Source organism: Bactrocera tryoni, chromosome 2 (genome assembly GCF_016617805.1).
Source record: "Bactrocera tryoni isolate S06 chromosome 2, CSIRO_BtryS06_freeze2, whole genome shotgun sequence".
In the NCBI taxonomy this organism is placed as follows: domain Eukaryota; kingdom Metazoa; phylum Arthropoda; class Insecta; order Diptera; family Tephritidae; genus Bactrocera; species Bactrocera tryoni.
In genome coordinates this window covers 11,252,086-11,273,159 of record NC_052500.1, presented here as the reverse complement: position 1 = coordinate 11,273,159, position 21,074 = coordinate 11,252,086, and the positions used below count along the sequence as shown (strand labels likewise).

The window sequence follows — 21,074 nt, the reverse complement described above, 5'->3', positions numbered from 1 at the left end:
AATTACTTAAATTACTTGCAATAACGAAGCGATTGTTTTACGCGCCAAAAGCTTGCAGAGTTGATTCGAGTTTGTTTGCGTGTGCGTGCGAATTCATTGACAAACGGTACTTTTACTGCTATGAAAATATATTGCATATTTCTAGGCAGTCGACTTTTATAATTAGAAGTTCAGGAATAACTTCTTTGGCACTACAACCGTAAGGCCGAGACCTTTGCGAGCTTGGCCAACAGACGCTGCAACTTTGTTAAATTAAAATTTTTAAATATTAAAAAATTAAAGAAAATTAAAAAAACTATTTAAAAAAGTTTTAAAAAGATAAAATCAATAAAAAAAAATTAAAATAAGCCAAACAAGAAAATTAAAAACATAAATTCAAGTAAATCCAAAAAACAATTAAATATAAAATTAAATTAAATTAAATTAAAAAAAAGGTAAAATTAAATTAAAAATATAAGAAACACTTAAATTAAATTAAAAATAAAATTAATTAAGAAAATTAAAAACATTTAAATAAATTAATCAAATTAAAAAATTTAATAAATAACTTAAAAAGTTATAAAAAAATTAAAAATAAATAAAAAAATTTAAAAAAAATTAATTTTTTTTTAATTTAAATTAAATAAAAAAATATATAATTAAATTAAATTAAAAAAGGTAAAATTAAATTAAAAAAATAAAAAATATTTAAATAAATTAATCAAATTAAAAAATTTAATAAATAACTTAAAAGTTATAAAAAAATGAAAAATAAATAAAAAAAATTAAAAAAAAAATATATTAATTTTTTTTTTAATTTAAATTAAATAAAAAATATATAATTAAATTTAATTAAAAAAGATAATATTAAATTAAAAAAAAAACATATTTAAATAAATTAATCAAATTAAAAAATTTAATAAATAACTTAAAATGTTATAAAAAAATAAATTAAAAATATTATAAACAAAAAAAAATAAAATTAATTTTTTTTCTTTAATTTACATTAAATAAAAAGAAATATAACTAAATTAAAAGAAAAATTAAATTAAATTAAAAAAAAGTTCAAACGTGTGCTCTTCCGATCTAAATACTTAAATAAATTAATTCAATTAAAAAATTTAATAAATAACTTAAAAAATTATATAAAAAATAAATAAAAAAATTTAACAAAAAAAATTAAATCAATTTTTTTTTAATTTAAGACAAATTTAAAGTTTAAAAATAATTAATATTATACCCACTTACAGATATATGTAAATCCATTGTTTATAATCATTTCATAGTGCAAACTTTTTAAATTTATTAGCGGCATAAGTTAGCGTATGAATGTGTAAAAAATAATATAGCCAACTACAATATTTCAATTTCTCAAGCGCTGCTTATTACTTCAAACACATTACTTGGGACATTTGGAAAAAAACACACACACAAACAAAAATCAAAACATCAAGTCCTTGAACGCGTCATCATCGTCATCCATAAATAATTCATCGATATTCTCCAATTCCTTGCTCAAATCCAACTTCTGCGCTGCATCGCCTACACCGCCAGCGACTGGTTGTGGTTTGATGTGCGCAGCGCTAGCCGCAGCGCTTGATTCAGGTGGATCAACCTTTTTCAACGGCGAAAAGTAGCTTTCAATTTTATGTGACTATAAAAAATATAATATTAAAATACTTTATATATATGTATACAAAAAAACAGTGTCACCCCTGTAGGCGCTGCGGTGTGCGTGGCATCCTGCAAGTTCTCACAGAATAGACCAGCACGGTTCAAAACATCCTGCTTGTTTTTCAGCATGTTCCATATGGCATCATCAGCTGTTTTCGGCGCCATTAAGTAACGGCATATGATCGCTTTATTTTGGCCGATGCGATGTGCGCGACTCTCCGCCTGCGCTAAGGTCTACAGGATAATAAAGCAATGCAAATGTAATTTTAGTTTATTTTTTTTTGTTTGTTTAGCATACACTTGGATTCCAGTCCAATTCGGCGAAAATAATCATTTCGGCCGCAGTTAGCGTGATGCCTGCATTACAGGCGCGCAATGAGAGCACAGCAACTTGACACGACGATTTTGTTTGAAATTTTTCTATATATTCCTGTAAGGTAAAAATTTCGTATAAGCACAAATGTAATATTTTTAAAAATCTTTTAAAGGAAATTTACCCCGCGCGCCTCATTTTTGGTAGAGCCATCAATGCGTATAAAGTTCACATTTAATTTGCACAAGCAATCGCTTATGGCGTCGAGCATGACGCGATGATGTGCAAACACAATGAATTTTATTTTGTCTTTCACCAAGTTCTTTAAGTAAGCGCTAGAAATGCACAAGTGTTAAAATTCTCAAATATTTTTACTTGCTTTCTTGTGTTAATTACCACACAGCACGCGCTTTGACCTCAGCCGTCGTTGAATAGAACCTTAGAAGTATATCTTCGCGTTCACGTCCTTTGCTTGTGGAGAAATCTCTGCTAAGCGTTTCCAAATTTTGCTTCGATTCCGTATTGGTTGCCAAAAGCGCTGGGTCTAGCAGCACCGTTTCGCTGCAAAATCAAAATAACAAATTAAATATCTTATTGAATATTAATAAAATTTTCACATTGATTACCGATTCTTTTCGGCCAACTGTGGCAGCACTGCCTCTTTTGTGCGTCTTATCATAAATTTTTCTTTTAGCACAACATTTAGTTCTTGCAGATTCGACTGACCAGTCGCATCCCAGCCAAAATGCGTTTGCTTGCCATCACAGTAACGAGTAGCTATTGGAAGAGCACATATAACAATTAGGAAAATTTCTATTTTCTACAAAATCCAAAATTGCATACTATATTCCTTAAAAGTCATAAATTTGCGATCGATGAGATGAATTTGTGTGAATAATTCTAGGGGCCGCGATAGGGCCGGTGTGCCCGAAAGCAATATCACATGTCGCGCTTTTTGTGTTAAACGTTCCGCAGCCATGGCGCATTTAGTTTTGGCATTTTTCAAAGTGTGCGATTCATCGAATATTACAAAACCGAATTTATGCTCCAATAACCTATCAACATGCTTATCCATCATATTGTAACTGGTGATAAGAACTTTTGCATCATGGAAATATTGCTGATTGTTTAGCAGCGTTTGTATGTAGTGCACATGTATACTGGGTAGCAGTTCGCGTACGTGATTGACCCAGGACTCTCTATGAGTGGAAAATGTATAATGGACCGATAATTATAATAAAGCAAATTTTACCGAACGGAAGCAGTTGTACAAATTAACAGAGGCCAGGATTCCTTGTAAAAGTCTGCTACAGCAAGCGCTTGATACGTTTTGCCAAGACCCATTTCATCACAGATCATAAGACGACCGTGATGTGCAATAGCAAAACTGTAAAAAAATAATAAAACTACAAACTCTTTCGCGTAACTTGTGAAATACTAACCAAACTCCTTCTTGCTGGAAAGGCAATAGTTTCTGTGCTAATTTTGGTTCGATTGAGGATAAGCAGGAGTGTTCGATTTCCACAGGCGGTGTGCGACACACTGAAATAACACTCTTCGGTATTGTGCCAATGCTTACGTCTGGCTTCATACCGCCAACGCGTTCTTGCAATAGCTCATAATCTTGTAGTCCAAAACTCCAAGTACATTTTAAGTTATCTGTAATAAGAGTAAAATATATTAAACAATAATATATGTAGCAATGCCTTAATTGCATACAAACCATATGATCTTGACGGTATAGTTTTAAAAACATCAATAAGTTTGGCATGGAAACATGAAGGCTGGGCCACAAAACGTGTATTACTGATCATATATACCTTACAGCTAACTTGGACAACGAAAACAGGTGCTAGATTTTGTGGATTCGCATTGCTGGCAGTTTGAGTTGCAGCAGCATTTTGCTTGTTGTGAAATGGGCTTCGTGGGTAAGGTTGTGCTGAATTGCGTGCATTATTTACATACTTTCCAATGTTACTTCGCTTTAAGTCATTTAGAAAATTTATGGCTGCAGCGGAGGGCTTAGCGCTCGAATTTTGCTGTAGTTTTGCATTTGTATCACTTTGTGTTTGTGTGTGATTTTGCTGCTTAAAAAAGCTATTGGTTGATATGGCACCTGTAGCTGTGCGTTGCTGTTGCACTGGAGATGTTATTTTTGTTGCAGTTGATGAAGCGTTAGCCAAACGTTGCTTTTTAGCTGCTAACTTCTCTAATGCAATACGACGCTTTTCTGCAATTTCAGCTGCGGTACAAACAGACATTCTGATCCTATTGTTTATTTCTTTTCGATAATCAAAACATAAATAGAAAGATTAAAGACTGAGAAAAATTAAATGATGAGCGCGAATAAACTTGTTGGAGTATTCAAATTACAGCTGTTTCAGCGTAACATCTCTGTTTCGAACACGCTGAATTAACAAATGCCTTGACGAGATATTTTTCATAGATAATACATTGGTAATCAAAATACATATATATAAATATTTTTATAATTTATCAAATATTAAAGAATTTCTGAAAAACACTATTGAAGTATGGTTTTTCAAGCAAATAGAATATATCTCCAATTAAAAAGTTTATAGTTCTCTATTCATATTTCAATGTACATCCCTGTTGATGGGCTGTTGACTTTAAGTACAAATCAGAGAGTTTCAGAATCAATTTTTCCAATCTGTCTTGCTGAAACTGACTCATTCCCAGAATTTGTTACCAGACTTTCTAACAGTACAATACTAATATATCCATAATTTATATTATATAGCATTATGTAATTTAAGAATGCAGTAGTATTCTTAATTCATTTCAGTTGTATCACCCTTTCTAGCGTCAGCTGTTTTTTGATGTGTACGCATAATCAAAATAAAAAGAAAGAAAAAAATAACAAAATTAAGAATACGCATTTAATACCATGAAGTTATTGTGAAAATCTTAAAAATATTGCTCTAAAACAAGAAACATACTAAATTCTTGTTTTTCGTGTGCTGGCGAACACGGAACCTCAAAATGTGCAGCGTAGAAGGAGAGGAGAATCATTTGGCCTCAATGGCCTTAGCAGTATCCTATAGCAGTACAAAGGTGTCATTCTTCGATATAAGTTGGCAGGATGTGCTGATACCTATGGTAGCGGATTTTCTTACACTCAAGGATCTATTTAACTTGCGTTGCTGTTCGAAAACTGCCAAACGCTTCGCCGAAGCTGCATTTGAACGGCGCAAAGACATTAACTTGGCCGGAAATAATAGCCACAATGTTGAGTTAGCATTCGCCGTGCTGGGAAAATGCTGTCGTCGTGTAGAGAACTTGCACCTAGCACGTTGCCATTGGTTAACAGATGAATACTTATTGCCGTTATTAGCTGAAAACAGACGCTTACGCGTAGTCAACTTGAATGAATGCGTGAATATTACGCCACTAGCCTTGCAGCCCATCATTATAGAGTGCAAGGAGTTGCGCATTTTGAAACTCTCTAAATGCCAGTGGTTAACAACAGGCGCGGTAGATGCGCTGACTTTACACCATAGTAATTTGGTGGAATTCGACATTTCATATTGTACAGCAATTGGAGAGCGTTGTTTAATAATATTTTTTAGGAAGTTAAATAAACTAAATGTATTATCATTAGCCAATACACCCAGCGTGACGGACCAGGTGTTAATACAGATTGCCAACTACTGCCGCAGTTTGGAGCATATTAATTTGGTGGGATGCGCTGCCATTTCCGATTATGGCATACAGTAAGTATTGCGTGTTTTAGTTGCAACATTCGCAAAAAGTTACATTGTTGTCCTTCCAGTAACTCTACCCTATAAGATTTTAGAAACGCGTGGATTATATATTTCAACCTTCTCTTTTTTTTGTCTAATTACAGTGCAATCGCAACGTATTGCACTCAGCTACGTTCACTACTCGTGCAACGTTGTCCGCGTGTAACGGAGCGTTCTTTAGCACCGCTACGCAAACGCGCGCACATCGATCGACAAAGTCAATTAGACATGTATCTGAACGATTTCTATCCCAGTGATTTTCTTATTTATTAAGCTTACAAAAGCAAAAGCAATTACTAAGACAACTAAGACAGCGGAGTTTATTTCTGCTCTGCTTTTCGTTTATTTGCAGCGCTCTAACAACAACGTGTCAGCAACTCCAATCGTTGATGGTGCATCGATGTCCGAATGTGACTGAGCGAGTATTGGCGCCTCTACGTGGTCGTCTCTTCATTGACCGACCGCAACTGGGCTATAACATACCGGCAATGCAGGGGCATATTAATTGCCTTTACTTGCAGGTTTAACCTAAATGATAAATTTATTACTAAATTAATTATATATAAATGTGGGTGATTCTCTTTACAAAACAATTTAAGCTAGCTTTAATTGTATTAGTTTATTTACAATACCGATCAATATAATTAAATACTATTAAAAAAATAGTTGTGCTTATGTTTTAATTCACAATAGTTTCTCGTACACTCACGATATGATTGGACTATTTGACTTAAAAAATTATGTACACTTTTTTTAAAGCTGAGAATTTCATATTGATAGTTAAGGCAGGATATGCAAGCCGTGAAATTGCATAAAAATTATTGCAGGGTAAAAAAAACGAGCAGTCACAATAGAATGGAATATGCATATGATAATAAAAGGTATGCAAAATATATAACTCTTTTTGTTAAAAATTAACTGCAAAATATTTCGGCACGAATAGTCAAATGTCCAATCATTGCTCACTTTGTATAAAAATCATTCCCGCTTAATGTATAGTTTTTTGTAAAAGAAATGCTCCTTATTGTGCTTCTATAAGCGGCGAGGTAACGGACGTTGAATTTTCATCACTGTTAAGTTTTGACGACGCTGACTTGTTGTTGCTAACAAATCGATCATCTGTACTCTCCACTTGCCACTGTGCATGTAATTGTTGCAGACGATTGTAAGCGCGCATTGATATATTCAAACTGGGCATAACTGCTGATAGACCAGGCTCATTCATGAACGAAAGCCCACACAGACCGAAATATGTATGAAAAGGATCTGTTGTGGATTGTGGCCATTTCGAAAAACCACCGACAATGCTGTCTTGTGTCTCCATAATGTAAGCACGATTCTCTTCGTAATCTATTAACTCAAAGGCACCCAATATGCGCAGCGCTGCACCTATCCAAAATGAATAGCATGTGTCTACTGCTTTATTTGGACGACCTTGGAAACCATTTACCTGTAATTTTTTTCATATTATAATATAGCAACATCTGTATATATGTATATAAGCAAAAAAAAACGTTACCTGTCTGAAAATCAACCAGCGTTTTATGTTTTCTATCGTTGTTACATCCAATCGATGTAATTGGCCGCTCAGCTCAAGCGCAGCCAAAGCACAAAATGTAGTACCACCGTGCGCTTCACCCTCTAAATACTGGCTGAAGCCGTTATCATAACGCTGCAAAAGGTGCATAAATGTTAAGAGTAAATTCGCCTCCTTGACACCAATAATTTACTTACTATACAGCTGGTTATGAACTCAAACATTTTCTCCTTATCTACATCGCCCCAATAGTCGAGCATGTGACATATGGCAGCGGCACAAAAAACGAAGCGCATGTCGTTTTCACTGCCGTCGACGCAAGCGCTGAAACTACCATCTGGACGCTGTACCGCGGCGACACCTGAAAAACAGTATATTTATATGATGCTTTATTGAAATTAGTTGTGTGTGTATGAGAACCTACCATCGACAATGCTTTTTCGGTCTATGCGGCTCAAATCATCACCAAGAGTAGCTAATATGCCAATACCGGTATATGTCATCGCAAGGTGCCCCCACTGATAGTTTCTGGCATTGGCCTGCAATTGCTCGTCATCGGAAATGATATTCACGCAACGTGAACCCTGAAATGACGAATTTGAAATTATTTCAATTTAAAAAAGATAAAATAATTATATTTATGTTAATTGATAAGAAATATGATTACGGTAAAGGAAAGATAAGAAAAGAACACTTTTGGTTTCTTTTTTACAATTCCCATAAGTAATTAAAAACATACTTGTGATTGTTGTAAATTTTAATTGTAAGTTAAAATATATACAAAATGTATTTGCGTAATCTCTAAACAAATTATGACGGTTGACCTGATATTAAATTTAAATCCAAGCAAACTTAAAAGATATAACCTAAATAAATTAGAAACTGTGTCCGTTGTTGTTAGAAAAATGCTATGTAAACAAAGCACAGCGCTGTTAGCACAAAACAAAGATTAAACCACACGTACCTATAGATAACGTGCTGCTAGGAAATATGTATGTACATACAAATTTATGTACATTTGCAAACACGCTCACCTGCCAGTCACTTTTGATTAATGACTATGCGCAATAATAATATATTTACGTGTTTACCTGAAAGCCGCTGCAATTTTGCTGTTTTTCCGGATTTGAAGTCACAAGGCCACCGTAAATCCATTCAATGACATCCTTTTGCATTTCTTTTGTCAGTAGTGGTAGCGAATTAAGTACATCCAATCCGCACACTGCGAAGAATGCAATGGTGCCTCTGGTGGAGTCATGTGAAGCCAGACGAGCTGGTAATAAATTCAAAAATCTAACGAAAAATTTTGCATGTTTTTTTAACAGAGCCGGTTCCTGCTTAACTCCCTCTATATTCAATGCATCGTGGGACATTTTCTTTCACTTATTATCGCTAAATAGTTATTGGAACGTGTTGTAATTAAATACTGGTTTACTGCTTGCTTTGCTGTAAATATTTCCACTGAAATACGTGCTCTTATGTACGTTATTTATGTGTTTATGACTAATATCAAGTCAGCATAAGCGTAAATTTATTATTCATTTATTGATAATCGCTTGCCGACGAGCAATGAGTAGTAATCTTCTAAAACCAACGAACGTTTATAGTTTCTGTTTTCTTTCACGAATTCCACTTTACTTGCACTTCGGTTGCTCATGAATAAGAAAATAAATTAACTTTTTGGTTTATATGCTTTTTATAGCTATTCTGTATCGTTTTATATTTGTTTATAATTTTCTTGTTGACTAGTAGGTAAAAAATGCACATATAAAATTATCAATTCGTCTTACTGTGGAGAATGGAGCGAATTGTGCTATGCAATGAAGAACAGCTGATCACTACAGAGTTGCACTTTTGAGAAAACAATAAATAATGAAAATTAAATACATAAAAAATGTTGCTAAATTAGCTGATATCTTTTGGAAAATGCTCATTGAATATATAAATTTATTTATATAATAAATGCTGCTAAATTTTCCGATTACTTTTGAGGCAATGCTCTTTGAGTATATAAACTTGTGAATTTATTAATTTTATATAAACATTTCAACGAATATTACAAAAATGAAATACTTCTTACACTGCGAAAAAATTTTGTTTTCAGCAATTTTTATTATTGCTTCGCTTTCGAACGCATCAAGTAAACTGTCAGTGGTCAGCTGTTTCATAACATTCCCCTGAATTACATTCACGCATTTCCCATTACGTTTTGGTTGATTTTATAATAATAAGTTCAGAAAAGATGAGGCTAACGCAATTTTTGGCCACAAAATTAAAAAACTTCTCAAATTTTCCAAAGGAATACATTGAGAGAAGCAAAAAGCAGGTGAGTTTGTGGAATGTCATATATGGGGCTAAACAGCATAATTACAATTCTTATACAAAATTTGTCCTGGTCCCTTGCTATATTTATACATTTTAAATTAAAGGTCTATTGGAAAACACCATCTGGTCTGCCAAATTACACACAACGCACGGTAGAACGTAAGCGTTTTCGATATACAACGAATCGGCCATGGACAGGGCAGTTCAGACAGCAAAACATGCCCGGCACTATACGCAAAAAGGTCTTTCTGAATCCAGTGGGTAAGTAAAATTTAGAGTTCGAATGAGTTGATGCAAATAGTTGCTTAACTATTCCTTTTTTTATAGATGAATGGGGTTTCTTTCGTGGTGATCGTGTTGAAGTGCTTGTCGGCAAAGATAAGGGTAAACAAGGAATTGTTACACAGGTTATACCAGAACGCAATTGGGTGATGGTGGAAGGTCTAAACTGGCATTATCGCACAGTGGGTGCTGAAGAAGGTTTTCCAGGCATATTAATCAAATCTGAATCGCCTTTAGATGTGTGTTTTGTCATATGAAATCTTACGTTCGTAATCATAACGTTATATGTTGATTATTAGGTTACTAAAGATGTGCGATTAGTCGATCCCTCGGATTTGCAAGGCACAGAATTCGAATGGCGTTTCACTGAAGAGGGTGAGAAGGTACGTGTATCCGCGCGTACTGGCCGCCTTATACCCATACCAGAAACGAACAATCAAACACACGATTATAAAACGCCGGGCGCATATATTGAACGCGAAAAGGATACAGCGGGTATTAAATCAGACGCTTGAAGTAACTGAAATGCATTTTAAAAATTCTGTTTTTTTGTTGTGTTTTTATAGCCGCTGTTGTATCCGAAATAACTTTCCAACCTAAATTGTCCACATTTGAAATGGATATTATGGAAGAGATGGGCATTGAGGAAGAGCGTACACCAAAGAAGACCTACTGGTATTAAGTTTAACTACGTTTTTTAAGCAATGCTTTTATTTGCCATCAAATAAAAACTATAAATATATGTTATGAAAAAGAGTTCTTACAACTACTGAAACAAGCTGCTCTGGGCAAGCGTTTATTGCCATTTTCGAGCATGCGGATGCTATTATTTTCGAGCAGCGGTGAAAATTTCTTCGCGATGATCCCTTAAAGTCTTAGCCAAATGACGCACCGTTTCCTCGGCTTTATCGAAATCTTGCCGCAAAGTTTTGTTGAACATTTCGTACAACCACATCGAGGCCTTGGACGTATTACTCTCAAAGGAGGTGAATACTTTACTTGTATGCTGATATCTGTGGCGAAAATGTATGAATTATTGATGATTTCATTAAATTCAATTAATGTCTTTGGTCACCTTGCCAGATTCGCTATATCTGTAATCATGTAGGTGTTGCAATGCTTAACTGCCAGCAGTTGGCGATTGCTTATGTGCTTGATTTCCACATGTGGCAGCGCCAATTGCGCACACTCCACCGATATCAAAGAGGCCTGCAGTGCCGAACGGCATTCCAAAGCAAGTTGAATTTTGTGTTTCGGCTCACTTTAATGCAAAAGTGAAAATTACATTTAAATTTCACCTTTTAAAAGAAATCTTACATTGCTTTAGCTAACTGTTGCCACTGCTCCAAAGCCTGTGTGGCCGAAGTGGCGCTGGTGCGCAACAAAGTACCGCATATACGCCATTGCTCCAAGGCGCTGCCCAATTTATCGCGCACATCACGCGCCGCCTCCAGCTGCGAATCAAGGCTCTCCTCCAGTCGTGTCATGTACGTGCCGCCACTGATAAAAGCTGAAAGGCGTATAAAGCACGTTGCAACTGTTGTATTATAACTTTTTTTAAGCAGCTTACCTATAATGCCGTCGTGATGCACATATAGTTCATTTAATTCGTTGTAGCTTTCCGTTAACGTTTTCAGTCGCACCTTAGTGTGTTCCAGTATTTCGGTATAGTAACGGATGGACGTTAGATAAAGCGCAGATTCACTGAGGCTCGCAAAGAAGTCCTCATGTGTGGAAGCCTTATTTACATCGCCAACAACACCCAAGTTTATGGCCAGCTGGCAAAATATATACTAGGTAATTAATTTTTGAAGTGTTTACATTACTATTTCATTTTTTTCTCTATATTTTTGTTAGAACATTTAATAATTTGTTCTAAGTCATGAAAGTCATCTCATTTGTCTAGCCATGCATGTAAATATTTTACTCCTCCTAAAGTAAACTAAACTTATACCTATAATTTCTTAAAGTGTCCAAGTACGTTAATCACTGTTGACATTTAGTTGCAATAAACAGGTTTGACAGTGCGTATGAGTAACGAAGTACAAATCTGACAATACCGTGCGAAATATAACCAACAACATTAAGTTCTATGTATATCACGACTATGAAATCAGTTTTTGTATTCGAGAATACACAATTTATCTCGGAAGCCTAAAACTGAACGGATAGAGCACTTGAAGTCCTGTAACTTCTCCACCGGAGTAAGCTTTGGACTACTGTGAAGGCATTGTCTAATCAGAGGAGACATGAAGCCCGAATTGAAAATCAATCAATGGCCATGTCAGCATAATGAACTCTGAGACAATATATTTTTTGCTCGCTAGTGTTGATTTGATTGTACTCCATAAATGTTAATAATTAGCCCCATCGTTAGGACAACAACAACAGCAAAAAGTAAACCGATTTTCGAGAAATTACCTAATATTACATTTCATGGACAAGTAATTCCAAACAAGCAAAGATAACAACAACTAACGCCTACAATTAATCAAATTACTACAGGAAGGAAGTACGAACGCGCTCCAAATGAGCCGCCACTTTGCGCGTGTACACATGCCAAGCCGCAGGGGGTTAAACTACGAGGTGGCTGAAGCTCATTTAGCCACACGAGAACATACTTAAATGTATATTGATGTTTTTTCGTGATTATGTCTGTATATACACGCGCTAATTCAACTACAGAGGAATTACAAGGAGGCGTGCTTAAAAAGCGGTGAAAGGCTTTATGCGCTTTTAGGGGTTTGTTTAATAAAGGTCTGAATGGAAAAGTATTTAGTGGCTTCAACACTGTTCTGTCAAAGAAGAAGTTCTTTTCATGACGTTGTCTTGGCACACTGAATACTTGTACTCCGAGTTGCCGAGCTTACCGTCCAACAATAGCATCGGGAAAGTTTGGATATGAAGCGGGTCAATGCAAGACTCGTACTCATCTGAATCTTTTGTTAAAACGATGTCGAATAGAGCTCGCAAAAGAGGTACTTGACAACGTAGGTAAGGACCCGACATTCATCAAACGCATCGTTACTGGTGATGGCACGTGAAACTGCCCAACAATCTGGCGGATGGCGTTCCAAAACTGTAAAATCTGCTTCGGCGAACGCGTTATAAGAAGTTCTAAAAGTCATTCGCTGAAGGTCATCATAGCCGATACTTATGACAAGAATTAAGGCATGATTGTATTGGCTCAAAAGGAGTCCATTCGAACTAATGCATAACTTTATTCTAAATCTCTCTCTTCATTCCTTCCGAAGAAAGGAGTTCAAGTTTCATATTGACTAAGAAATCAAAGAAAAGAGGACAACTCCGATTTTGCTAAAAGAACTTTTCAAATTAGTAGTTGCCATCCCGACTACGAATGTATAACCTTATTCTAAATCTCTCTCATCATTCCTTTCGATGAAAGAACTTCAATTTCAGACCCACACAAAAACCCTACCGAAGTACTTTAGTACTACAGTACCGGTTCGTTAACCCCCCTGAATATATAATTTTGTGTTTTAAGTGACAGTTTGGTATTTGTGTTTACAACTCACATTAGCCAAATCTTGGGTGGGTGTATTGGCCACAATGCTGTTATTAGCTTGTCGTGCCGCACCGCCTACGCCATTTGTTGTGGCGCCATTTCCGCGTAGTAATGTGCCTCTGTTTACCTTTGATGTTGCTGTTGTGGCTGCAGTAACGCTCAGCGGTTGCAAGGGCGGTTGATGTATGGGCGGCGGTGTTGTTGCATCGATCTCATTCAACGTCAATATTTCACTATTCATTTGCTGTGTGTATTGGTGTTGTGACGGTTGCTGTTGTTGTTGTTGCTGCTGTTGCAACGCGCCATTATTTTGCGGGTTCAAGGCCATATCTACGGTGTCAACACCGAGCAAAGAATCGCGTTGCGACTGCAAGTGCTCCACCCAAGCTTCGGCGGTGGCCATACGCGGACCCGGACAAGTGGCTTCCAGCTTGCTGATGCGTTCATCCAAACGCACAAATTCCTCGATGACGGCAGCGGGATCCTATATGCGGAATGAGAGAGAAAAACCTGCATTTTTCGAAAACTTTAGATTGCGACGCGCTCGATATTTACCATGTCGCCCTGCTGCCAACGCTCCAAGCTCTGTATGGGCTCTTCAATTACGCTGTTCGTGTCCATCGATGAACCACATCCCATCATTTGTGCGACGATATTATGGAAAAATGCATATTTGCACTTAAGGCTTGTCACAAGTAAACATTAGAAAATACGATTTTTGAACTAAAAATTTGCAATTCCTTTTAGTTTTTATTTAAGTAAAGTCTCTAAATTAATTGCTGCTCATAAATTTGTATAAGTGTTTGTGTATATATGGCTGCATGCACTGTTTTCTATTTTTTATATTCTTTATCTAATTTTCTATCTTTGCCATTAGTGTGTTTTAACGTTTTCCACATGCTATTCCGCCGTTGTTCGATTCACTTGTCACTCGCGACAGCGTCAATTTCTGAATGAAATTCATTTGCATGCTTGGTTACTGGTTCACCCACCAAATGTTGAATAGTGCGTTGAGCCGTTGTCCTATCCATCAATGTTTCCATTTTTTTTTTCTATTTACCTACATTTACAAAAACAAGAAAACAAATGTATGTGCAGCTGGTTGACATACAGATATGAAAATAAATACGAACTATTTATCCTGGTTGAAGTTTTCCCATATTCCGCTCAATGAGCTCGGCAGGAACATTAAGTGTAGGAACCACATAGTTTAGGTTAGGTATTCGTGAGATCACGAATAATCCCACTTAGAGTGCTAGAGATGCTTGTCCGTTGTGATAGCCAGAACTCCTAAGTACGGATCTAAGTATTTAAAAGACCTTCGTATATCTAGGGTCTTTCTAACGGAGTGGAGGTATTTCTCTTCCTCTACTTCTCTCGGCGGGTATTCGCCGTTGTCAATGCAGAAAGCACCATAAATCTTCCGCAGAACCTTTCTCTCGAAAACTCGTAACACCGACTCATCAGATGTTGTCATCGTGCCTCTGCACCATATAACAGGACGGGAATAATGAGTGACTTGTAGATTTTGGTATTTGTTTGTCGAGAGAGTACTTTACTTCTCAATTGCCTACTCAGTCCGAAGAAGCCCCTGTTGTCAAGAGATATTCTGCGTTGGATTTCGAGGCTTACGTTGTTGTTGGTGTTAATGCTGGTTCCAAGATAGACGAAATTATTTACGACTTCGAAAATATGACTGTCAACAGTGATGTGGGTGCCTAGTCGTGAGTGCGACGACTGCTTGTTTGATGACAGGATATATTTCGTCTTGCCCTCTTTCACTACTAGATCCATTTGCTTCGCTTCCTTATCCAGTCTGGAGAAGAAAAGAACGGTGCTGTTGTTGAGGCTAATAATTTCAATGTCATCGGCGTACGCCAACAGCTGTGCACTCATTCGAGGCTGCTTACCTCTTTTCATTGCTATTGGTTTTAACTTGGCGGGTTTTCTCACTGAACTTCTACAGATGGCACCATCCCCATCCTACCCCCTTATACATATATTCTGAAAATTTAAGGAAGAAGAAAATATTTCCTACAGGGTATTATAAGATGACTGCTCGGTTGTCTGCAGTGCTATGAGTACAGTAGAAGTAGAATTCCAAGAAAAGGTGAAAAAATACATATGATGCTTTACCGTTACATAGCTTCAAATAGACTAACAAGAGTTTTTGATGTAATATTATGTAGTTACGGTGGTTTCCAAACATGAAATTGGTATTGGTCGGCCAGTTGGTATGGCAGCTATAGCAATATTGGTCGGATATGAATTATTTCTTCAGAGATTGTACCGTTGTTTCGGGAAATAATCCATGCTAAATTTTGTGTACATACATTTTCAAGTAATAAAGGGTTTCCATACGGGGACTTGCTTTTGATCGATTAGTTTGAATGGCGGCTATACGCTACAGTGATCCGATATCGGTGGTTCCAAAAAATAAGCAGAATCTTGTGATTAGAAAGATGCTTGCAAAATTTCAGATCGATTTCTCAAGAACTGAGGGACTAGTTTCCGTATGTACATATATACAGGTAGTCAGACAGGCAAGTTATCGACTCAGCTCATCACGCTAATGATTTATATATGTATATAGAATAGAGGGTTTCCGACGTTTCCTCCCTGCGTGACAAACTTAGTATATGTTCTTCAGGTTATAAAAATCGAAAAAAGCTCGTTTATCCTGGAACGCAACTTCCATGACATTAGTTAAACTGTCGCCACGCTCAGAAGTTCAAGTGTGTTCATTCCATTTTGTGACGAGTCCTTTTAAAAGTTGGCAAGTGCAAGTAGAACTTATATGCATATACTATATATACATACATACATATGTACTCGAACATAGTTTAAAATTCATATTTATTATTGTTTTTATTTTATATACATTTATTGCTTACTGTGATCCCACAAGTTGTCAAATAGTTTGAAGAATTCAAGTAACTCTTGCCATAAATACCAATTTATGCTTAGATACTTGTGTAAAGGATCCTTGAAAGCTTTTCATTGAGATCATGACCAAGAAATGTAAAAATAACGGTATTTTATTATTTATATATCTAAAGGTATGCTTAAGATTTTAGATGATTTTTGCGTATTGGCAAGTTATTAGGTTTGAAATCGCTCTCGGTGGGTCGATGCGTCGATGTATAGTTTAAGACATCAAGGTTCAAAAATGGGTTTCTGGTGTGCGATAGATTTTGGCGTAAAAAATTAGAGTTCAGTATTGTATATCATATTGCGTAGATGTAAGATAATCAATTACCTCTGCATTTTTGCTTTTACCCATTCAAAAACTATCAAACTTCTAGAACAAAAATTCTTGGAGTAATAACCTAGTAAGGATAGATCTTAGTCTTCAATAGTGATAAGGATCGATTGATGAACAATACAATAACAAAAACAACAGTATGTATTGTACAGTACATTGAGCGAGTAACTGAACATATGCCGCCAAAAAGTCGATAATAAAAATATTTATATGGTTAGCAGACATTTTGTCGTAATTTTAGGTAAGAAACACCGCTATAAATGTACATACATATGTCTAGCAGTGTATATATAATATATGTATATTAGGGTGAGCCAATCTAACGAATTCGTGGCTTAAAATTAATCAACAAACTATATATGTACATCTGCAAAAGAATATGCCTGCAGAGAAATATTTTAAGATTAATTTTAAAAGATGTCGGTAAGCTTTCAAAGTTTCCTATATATATGTAAATGCTTCCATTTAATTTTTTTTTTTTTAATTTGCTTAAACTTAAATTTTTTTTAAATTTATATTTAAATTTTTTTTTTTTTTTTAATTTTATGCCTCACCAGAATTTTATTTAAATTTATTGGTTCTAAACGTTTTAAAAGTTATAGTATTTTAGAGAAATGAATAGATTTTTAACGTGCTCTATGGGGAACTTTGAAATCTCACCAACATACCTTAATTTTTTTTAGTTAAATAAATAATTTTTTTTACTAAATTTTATATCCAACAAAATTTTTTTTTTATATATTAATTATAAAAGTTTAAAAAGCACTTTGAAAAGAAAGAAACTTTGAAGGAGCTTCGAAAGCTCACCAACATATCTCAATTTTTTTAGCTAAATAAATAATTTTTTTTGCAAAATTTTTTATCCAACAAAATTTTTTTTTTCAATTTATTCATTATAAAAGTTTAAAAAGAATTTTGAAAGGAAATAACTTCGAAAGCTCATCAACATATTTTAAAATTTTTAGCAAAAAGATTTTCCTTACAGTTATATTTTTTGTCTGTATACTCATTTACGTTAATTTTTACACATACATAAATAAATAAATTCGAATTACTTTTTTTTGTCACACCCTATTGTATTGCATATGTATAACGAAATTAATCAAACTTCACACTCTGTTTAACAGAGTCCCTTGAAAAATCATCATCGACAATTAATCAAATGCCGCAGCTAATTTGACGTTGTTGTTGTTTGCGGCTTAGCATGTCCTTGATATATCCTCTTACTGGAAAATTTTCTTACTACGCAAGGTTTTAGATGCATAAGCATTTGTTTTGTTTAGAAATCAACATGTGTACGTATGTACATATGTATGAATGTATGTATATGTGGATATTTAGATTAGCTAATTGCATTAAGTTACTAAAAACACAGAATTTAATTTCTAGTGACTTGGCGAACTCCTACGCCAAATACCTAATTGTCGCTCAAGTGTCAATAAGTGATTTGTGTTATACAAGAGTGTTTACAGACACGTATTTATGTTAACAAAAACAATTTTGCTTGATATATTATACATGATTATATTATTATCCGACACGTTGTTGTTGTTGTTGCAAAGGACTTTCAATCAGTTATGATAGCACATTTAGGCCACAGATGAGTCCGAAAGTATAGAAAAATTGCTATTTAAAATATCTAAAAACTGCTTTTTAAAATATTTCAAAATTTAATTTAATTAAAAAATATATTTATTTAATATATTTCAAAATTTAATTAATTAAAAAAAATATTTAAAATTTACTAAAATCGTAATAGAAAATAAAAACTAAGCAGAAGTAAAAAAATGCCACCTTCTAGGTGAGCTCACATATTTCTTCAATAACTCATGTGCACCCTTCCACCTATTAGTAAAGCAAATAAGTGCATATGTCTCGTATTTATGCACATCTGTCGTGATTTTTTGTTAATTCATAATTTAATGTCTGTAAACGTCCAATTGCATTTGTCACCGGCGAATATTGTTTTTTATGAATTGAAAGTCATTCATACGCCATGTCGAACCATATGAATAAGTAATAACAGTCTAGCACGCTAGTCAAATAACACCAACACCTACACATTTGCAATGAAAAAATTTACAACAAATCATTTAGTGAGTACAATGGAGCCCCTAGAGGTATTTATGTGCATGTCAGTGCTTGGTCAACATTACCAGAACCTTGCTTAGGAATGCGCGAAAGCCACGTCAATATTCATAGGCTAATCAAAACAGCAACAAGTGATGTGTTGAAAGGTCTGTAAACACGCGAGAAAATATAGTAACAATTCATACGTAAATCAATGAACACGCAAATGTGGTATGTGAGTTTACTTTGATAAAAAAATCAAGAAAAAATGCAAAAAAAGCTCTGCTTGTTGTTGTATCTCTCATTTGAAGTCATAAATTAGAACTGAAAACCAACATATTTCATTTCTAAAAGGCTCAACAATAATTTATGTAGAGCTTTCATCACTTAACAGTTCAAAGCTTTCATGGCCATTACTTCAATATAGATCAATAAACTTGACAGTACAAAATTTCGAAATCAAAATTTAGATACTGTTGGTAAATAAGGCTTTCAAAGCTTTTGATGGCTTTAAAGTTTTTTTGTAATGCATAAGTCAGAGAAAGCTGCAAACTAATATCTTATCTATACAGAATACTCCAATTAGTACTAAACTGTCCAAAGCTTTCTTTTCGAGTTTCTGGTTTTGTTGGTTAGGTTCAAAGCTTTCATCAATATAGTTAAATAAAGTTGACGGCGCAAAATGTTGGAATAAAAAATCAAGTACGGTTAGTTAAGAAAGCTTTCAGAGCTTTTATTAGCATTCAAGCTTTTTTGAAATGCATTTGTGGAACTTTTTCAGTGGAAGATGCAAACTAAGTAATATTTTATCTATACAGAAGACTTTAATTAGTACTAAACTGTCGAAAGCTTTCTTTTCGAGTTTCTGGTTCTGTTGGTTAGGTTAGGCTTGGTTAACCTGACAGGGTTCTCACTTGGACAGCATAGAGCGCCGGTCCGTAGTGTTACATACCACTTCTATAGAAGAGATCACAAGGCTCTTTAAAATCTACAAAGCGGTTTGAGCCTATCACAATATAATTTTTTTCTATGTATCCTTTTTCACCGAAGGTAAGACCGCCAAGATATTTAAAACTCAGTCTTACAAAGACTGTTTCCACCTCCCCTCCTCCAAAAACTTTGACAACTTGCCGTCCGCCTGTCATGATTTTTAGCCTTAATTATCTTCTACTCTAGGTCAAAAGAATCGTGCAGTCGCACAAGAGCGGGAAATCGACCAGTGCCTGTTGAGCGCATGCGTGATCCAGTGCTGGAGCGCAAGATGCCAATGGAGATCCAACTTGGTCCAAGTCTAATGTAAGCGGCGAAAGGGTACCACCCGAGGCTAACTTGTGGGCTTTGTAGCAGCCAGCTAGGCCACAAGGATCCTACAGTCGTACAGGAGCAGGTCGTCGACCAGCTCTTGCTAAGCGTATGCGATCCAGTGTTACAATGCAATATTCCAATGTAGATCCTCTTCTGGCTACCTCGTCGGCTTTGTAATTGTCAGTCATTCCGCCATGATCAGACACTAAAACGAGCCTGATGATGAATTATCTTGGTGCTATTACTAGTGAGGACAGACACCGCTTGACTAACTTTGAGCACACAGTCAGAGTGCTCAGCACTAGTATTTCCGTCCTGCTATTGGAGTGAATGCTCATCTCACTGAAAGCGGCTGCTTTTCGTAGCAGTACGCCTACCGCCCCCTTAATAGCAGTCACTTCTGCCTGATAAACACTACAATGGTCCAGTACTCTAAAGCCTAGCTTAACTGAGAGCTCCTTACAGCACTATTAAATCAACTGTTGAACTCTACATCTCTTAGAATTTGACATATTGCTTTAACAACATTTATTTATTTAAAGATTTAGCTCGAATACATATTAGCAATCAGAGTGAAATATGTTTGTGAACCACTGCTTTCACGTTGTGTATGCTTTTCTGCAAGCTTTTCGTGCAACAACAACCATTAAGCACTTAGAAATTCATTGTCAGTGCCAAGTGGGTACACACAAGAAATATTTGTTGATTGTTTGACAGGCTTCACCGGTCAAATAAACAAATGTTGAACTTTTCGAAAGCTCGTTGGCACATAAAAGTTTTGCGCTTGTGAGCTTTCTAAGGCAGTGGAGGTGTGCTAGCTATCAGCGCCGTGTTGAAGGCGTGTTTGCACGTTGGAAGCAGTTAGTAACGCTGCTGCTCGGCTGCGGTGACGTCGACTGCTGCTGCCACGAAGATGAAGCCTGCGCACACGTACCGAGTAAGCGGCAGGAAAGCAACACCCACACATCGGCAGCGACACTTGGAAGTGGGCACAGTTTGTTTTCGGGGGTAGCGTTACGCGCAGCTGCGGCGCT

At 35.6% G+C, this 21,074-nt stretch overlaps 5 protein-coding genes across 7 annotated transcripts; 2 read left to right on the top strand and 3 right to left on the bottom strand.

The window, feature by feature from the left end:
- Positions 1-1,247: 1,247 nt before the first annotated feature.
- Positions 1,248-4,306, bottom strand: LOC120769211 (SWI/SNF-related matrix-associated actin-dependent regulator of chromatin subfamily A-like protein 1). Its single transcript, XM_040096103.1, has 10 exons — positions 3,690-4,306; positions 3,409-3,625; positions 3,219-3,353; positions 2,810-3,165; positions 2,593-2,743; positions 2,363-2,527; positions 2,151-2,301; positions 1,952-2,083; positions 1,693-1,887; positions 1,248-1,633 (listed from the first exon to the last, which is right to left on the bottom strand). The coding sequence occupies exons 1-10, from the start codon at positions 4,225-4,227 to the stop codon at positions 1,421-1,423; spliced, it is 2,253 nt and encodes a 750-aa protein (XP_039952037.1). The 5' UTR covers positions 4,228-4,306; the 3' UTR covers positions 1,248-1,420.
- Positions 4,307-4,788: 482 nt separating this feature from the next.
- LOC120768349 (F-box/LRR-repeat protein 15) lies at positions 4,789-6,395 on the top strand. 2 transcript variants are annotated; one of them, XM_040095002.1, is made up of 2 exons: positions 4,789-5,700; positions 5,835-6,176. In XM_040095002.1, exons 1-2 carry the CDS (start codon positions 4,970-4,972, stop codon positions 6,001-6,003), a joined length of 900 nt encoding a protein of 299 aa, XP_039950936.1. In that variant the 5' UTR covers positions 4,789-4,969; the 3' UTR covers positions 6,004-6,176. The 2 variants fall into 2 exon arrangements, with proteins under 2 accessions (XP_039950936.1, XP_039950935.1); XM_040095001.1 differs by having other exon boundaries at positions 4,793-5,700; positions 6,083-6,395.
- Positions 6,330-9,064, bottom strand: LOC120768347 (geranylgeranyl transferase type-1 subunit beta). The gene is made up of 5 exons (XM_040095000.1): positions 8,359-9,064; positions 7,692-7,851; positions 7,465-7,628; positions 7,250-7,402; positions 6,330-7,180 (listed from the first exon to the last, which is right to left on the bottom strand). The coding sequence occupies exons 1-5, from the start codon at positions 8,638-8,640 to the stop codon at positions 6,752-6,754; spliced, it is 1,188 nt and encodes a 395-aa protein (XP_039950934.1). The 5' UTR covers positions 8,641-9,064; the 3' UTR covers positions 6,330-6,751.
- A 376-nt stretch (positions 9,065-9,440) lies between these two features.
- On the top strand, positions 9,441-10,630 carry LOC120769316 (probable 39S ribosomal protein L24, mitochondrial). Its single transcript, XM_040096263.1, has 5 exons — positions 9,441-9,593; positions 9,697-9,853; positions 9,920-10,113; positions 10,174-10,369; positions 10,441-10,630. The coding sequence occupies exons 1-5, from the start codon at positions 9,510-9,512 to the stop codon at positions 10,554-10,556; spliced, it is 747 nt and encodes a 248-aa protein (XP_039952197.1). The 5' UTR covers positions 9,441-9,509; the 3' UTR covers positions 10,557-10,630.
- A 51-nt stretch (positions 10,631-10,681) lies between these two features.
- On the bottom strand, positions 10,682-14,413 carry LOC120769315. 2 transcript variants are annotated; one of them, XM_040096261.1, is made up of 6 exons: positions 13,956-14,413; positions 13,411-13,884; positions 11,445-11,667; positions 11,192-11,384; positions 10,950-11,135; positions 10,682-10,887 (listed from the first exon to the last, which is right to left on the bottom strand). In XM_040096261.1, the coding sequence occupies exons 1-6, from the start codon at positions 14,040-14,042 to the stop codon at positions 10,701-10,703; spliced, it is 1,350 nt and encodes a 449-aa protein (XP_039952195.1). In that variant the 5' UTR covers positions 14,043-14,413; the 3' UTR covers positions 10,682-10,700. The 2 variants fall into 2 exon arrangements, with proteins under 2 accessions (XP_039952195.1, XP_039952196.1); XM_040096262.1 differs by having other exon boundaries at positions 11,445-11,652; positions 13,956-14,412.
- Positions 14,414-21,074: the final 6,661 nt, after the last annotated feature.

Excerpts from the sequence above, each read along its gene's own strand:
- LOC120769316 (XM_040096263.1), top strand. The coding sequence starts at position 9,510 with ATGAGGCTAACGCAATTTTTGGCCACAAAATTAAAAAACTTCTCAAAT. Across the intron at positions 10,114-10,173 it reads AATCTGAATCGCCTTTAGAT|GTTACTAAAGATGTGCGATT; the intron begins GTGTGTTTTGTC and ends GTTGATTATTAG. Across the intron at positions 10,370-10,440 it reads ACGCGAAAAGGATACAGCGG|CCGCTGTTGTATCCGAAATA; the intron begins GTATTAAATCAG and ends GTGTTTTTATAG.
- LOC120768349 (XM_040095001.1), top strand. The coding sequence starts at position 4,970 with ATGTGCAGCGTAGAAGGAGAGGAGAATCATTTGGCCTCAATGGCCTTA. Across the intron at positions 5,701-6,082 it reads ATTTCCGATTATGGCATACA|CGCTCTAACAACAACGTGTC; the intron begins GTAAGTATTGCG and ends GTTTATTTGCAG.
- LOC120769315 (XM_040096261.1), bottom strand. The coding sequence starts at position 14,042 with ATGATGGGATGTGGTTCATCGATGGACACGAACAGCGTAATTGAAGAG. Across the intron at positions 13,885-13,955 it reads GTTGGCAGCAGGGCGACATG|GATCCCGCTGCCGTCATCGA; the intron begins GTAAATATCGAG and ends TTCCGCATATAG. Across the intron at positions 11,136-11,191 it reads CAACAGTTAGCTAAAGCAAT|TGAGCCGAAACACAAAATTC; the intron begins GTAAGATTTCTT and ends TTTGCATTAAAG.
- LOC120768347 (XM_040095000.1), bottom strand. The coding sequence starts at position 8,640 with ATGTCCCACGATGCATTGAATATAGAGGGAGTTAAGCAGGAACCGGCT. Across the intron at positions 7,852-8,358 it reads AAAATTGCAGCGGCTTTCAG|GGTTCACGTTGCGTGAATAT; the intron begins GTAAACACGTAA and ends TCGTCATTTCAG. Across the intron at positions 7,403-7,464 it reads AGTTCATAACCAGCTGTATA|CGTTATGATAACGGCTTCAG; the intron begins GTAAGTAAATTA and ends CACCTTTTGCAG.
- LOC120769211 (XM_040096103.1), bottom strand. The coding sequence starts at position 4,227 with ATGTCTGTTTGTACCGCAGCTGAAATTGCAGAAAAGCGTCGTATTGCA. Across the intron at positions 2,744-2,809 it reads TATGACTTTTAAGGAATATA|CTACTCGTTACTGTGATGGC; the intron begins GTATGCAATTTT and ends CTCTTCCAATAG. Across the intron at positions 1,888-1,951 it reads AATTGGACTGGAATCCAAGT|ACCTTAGCGCAGGCGGAGAG; the intron begins GTATGCTAAACA and ends ATTATCCTGTAG.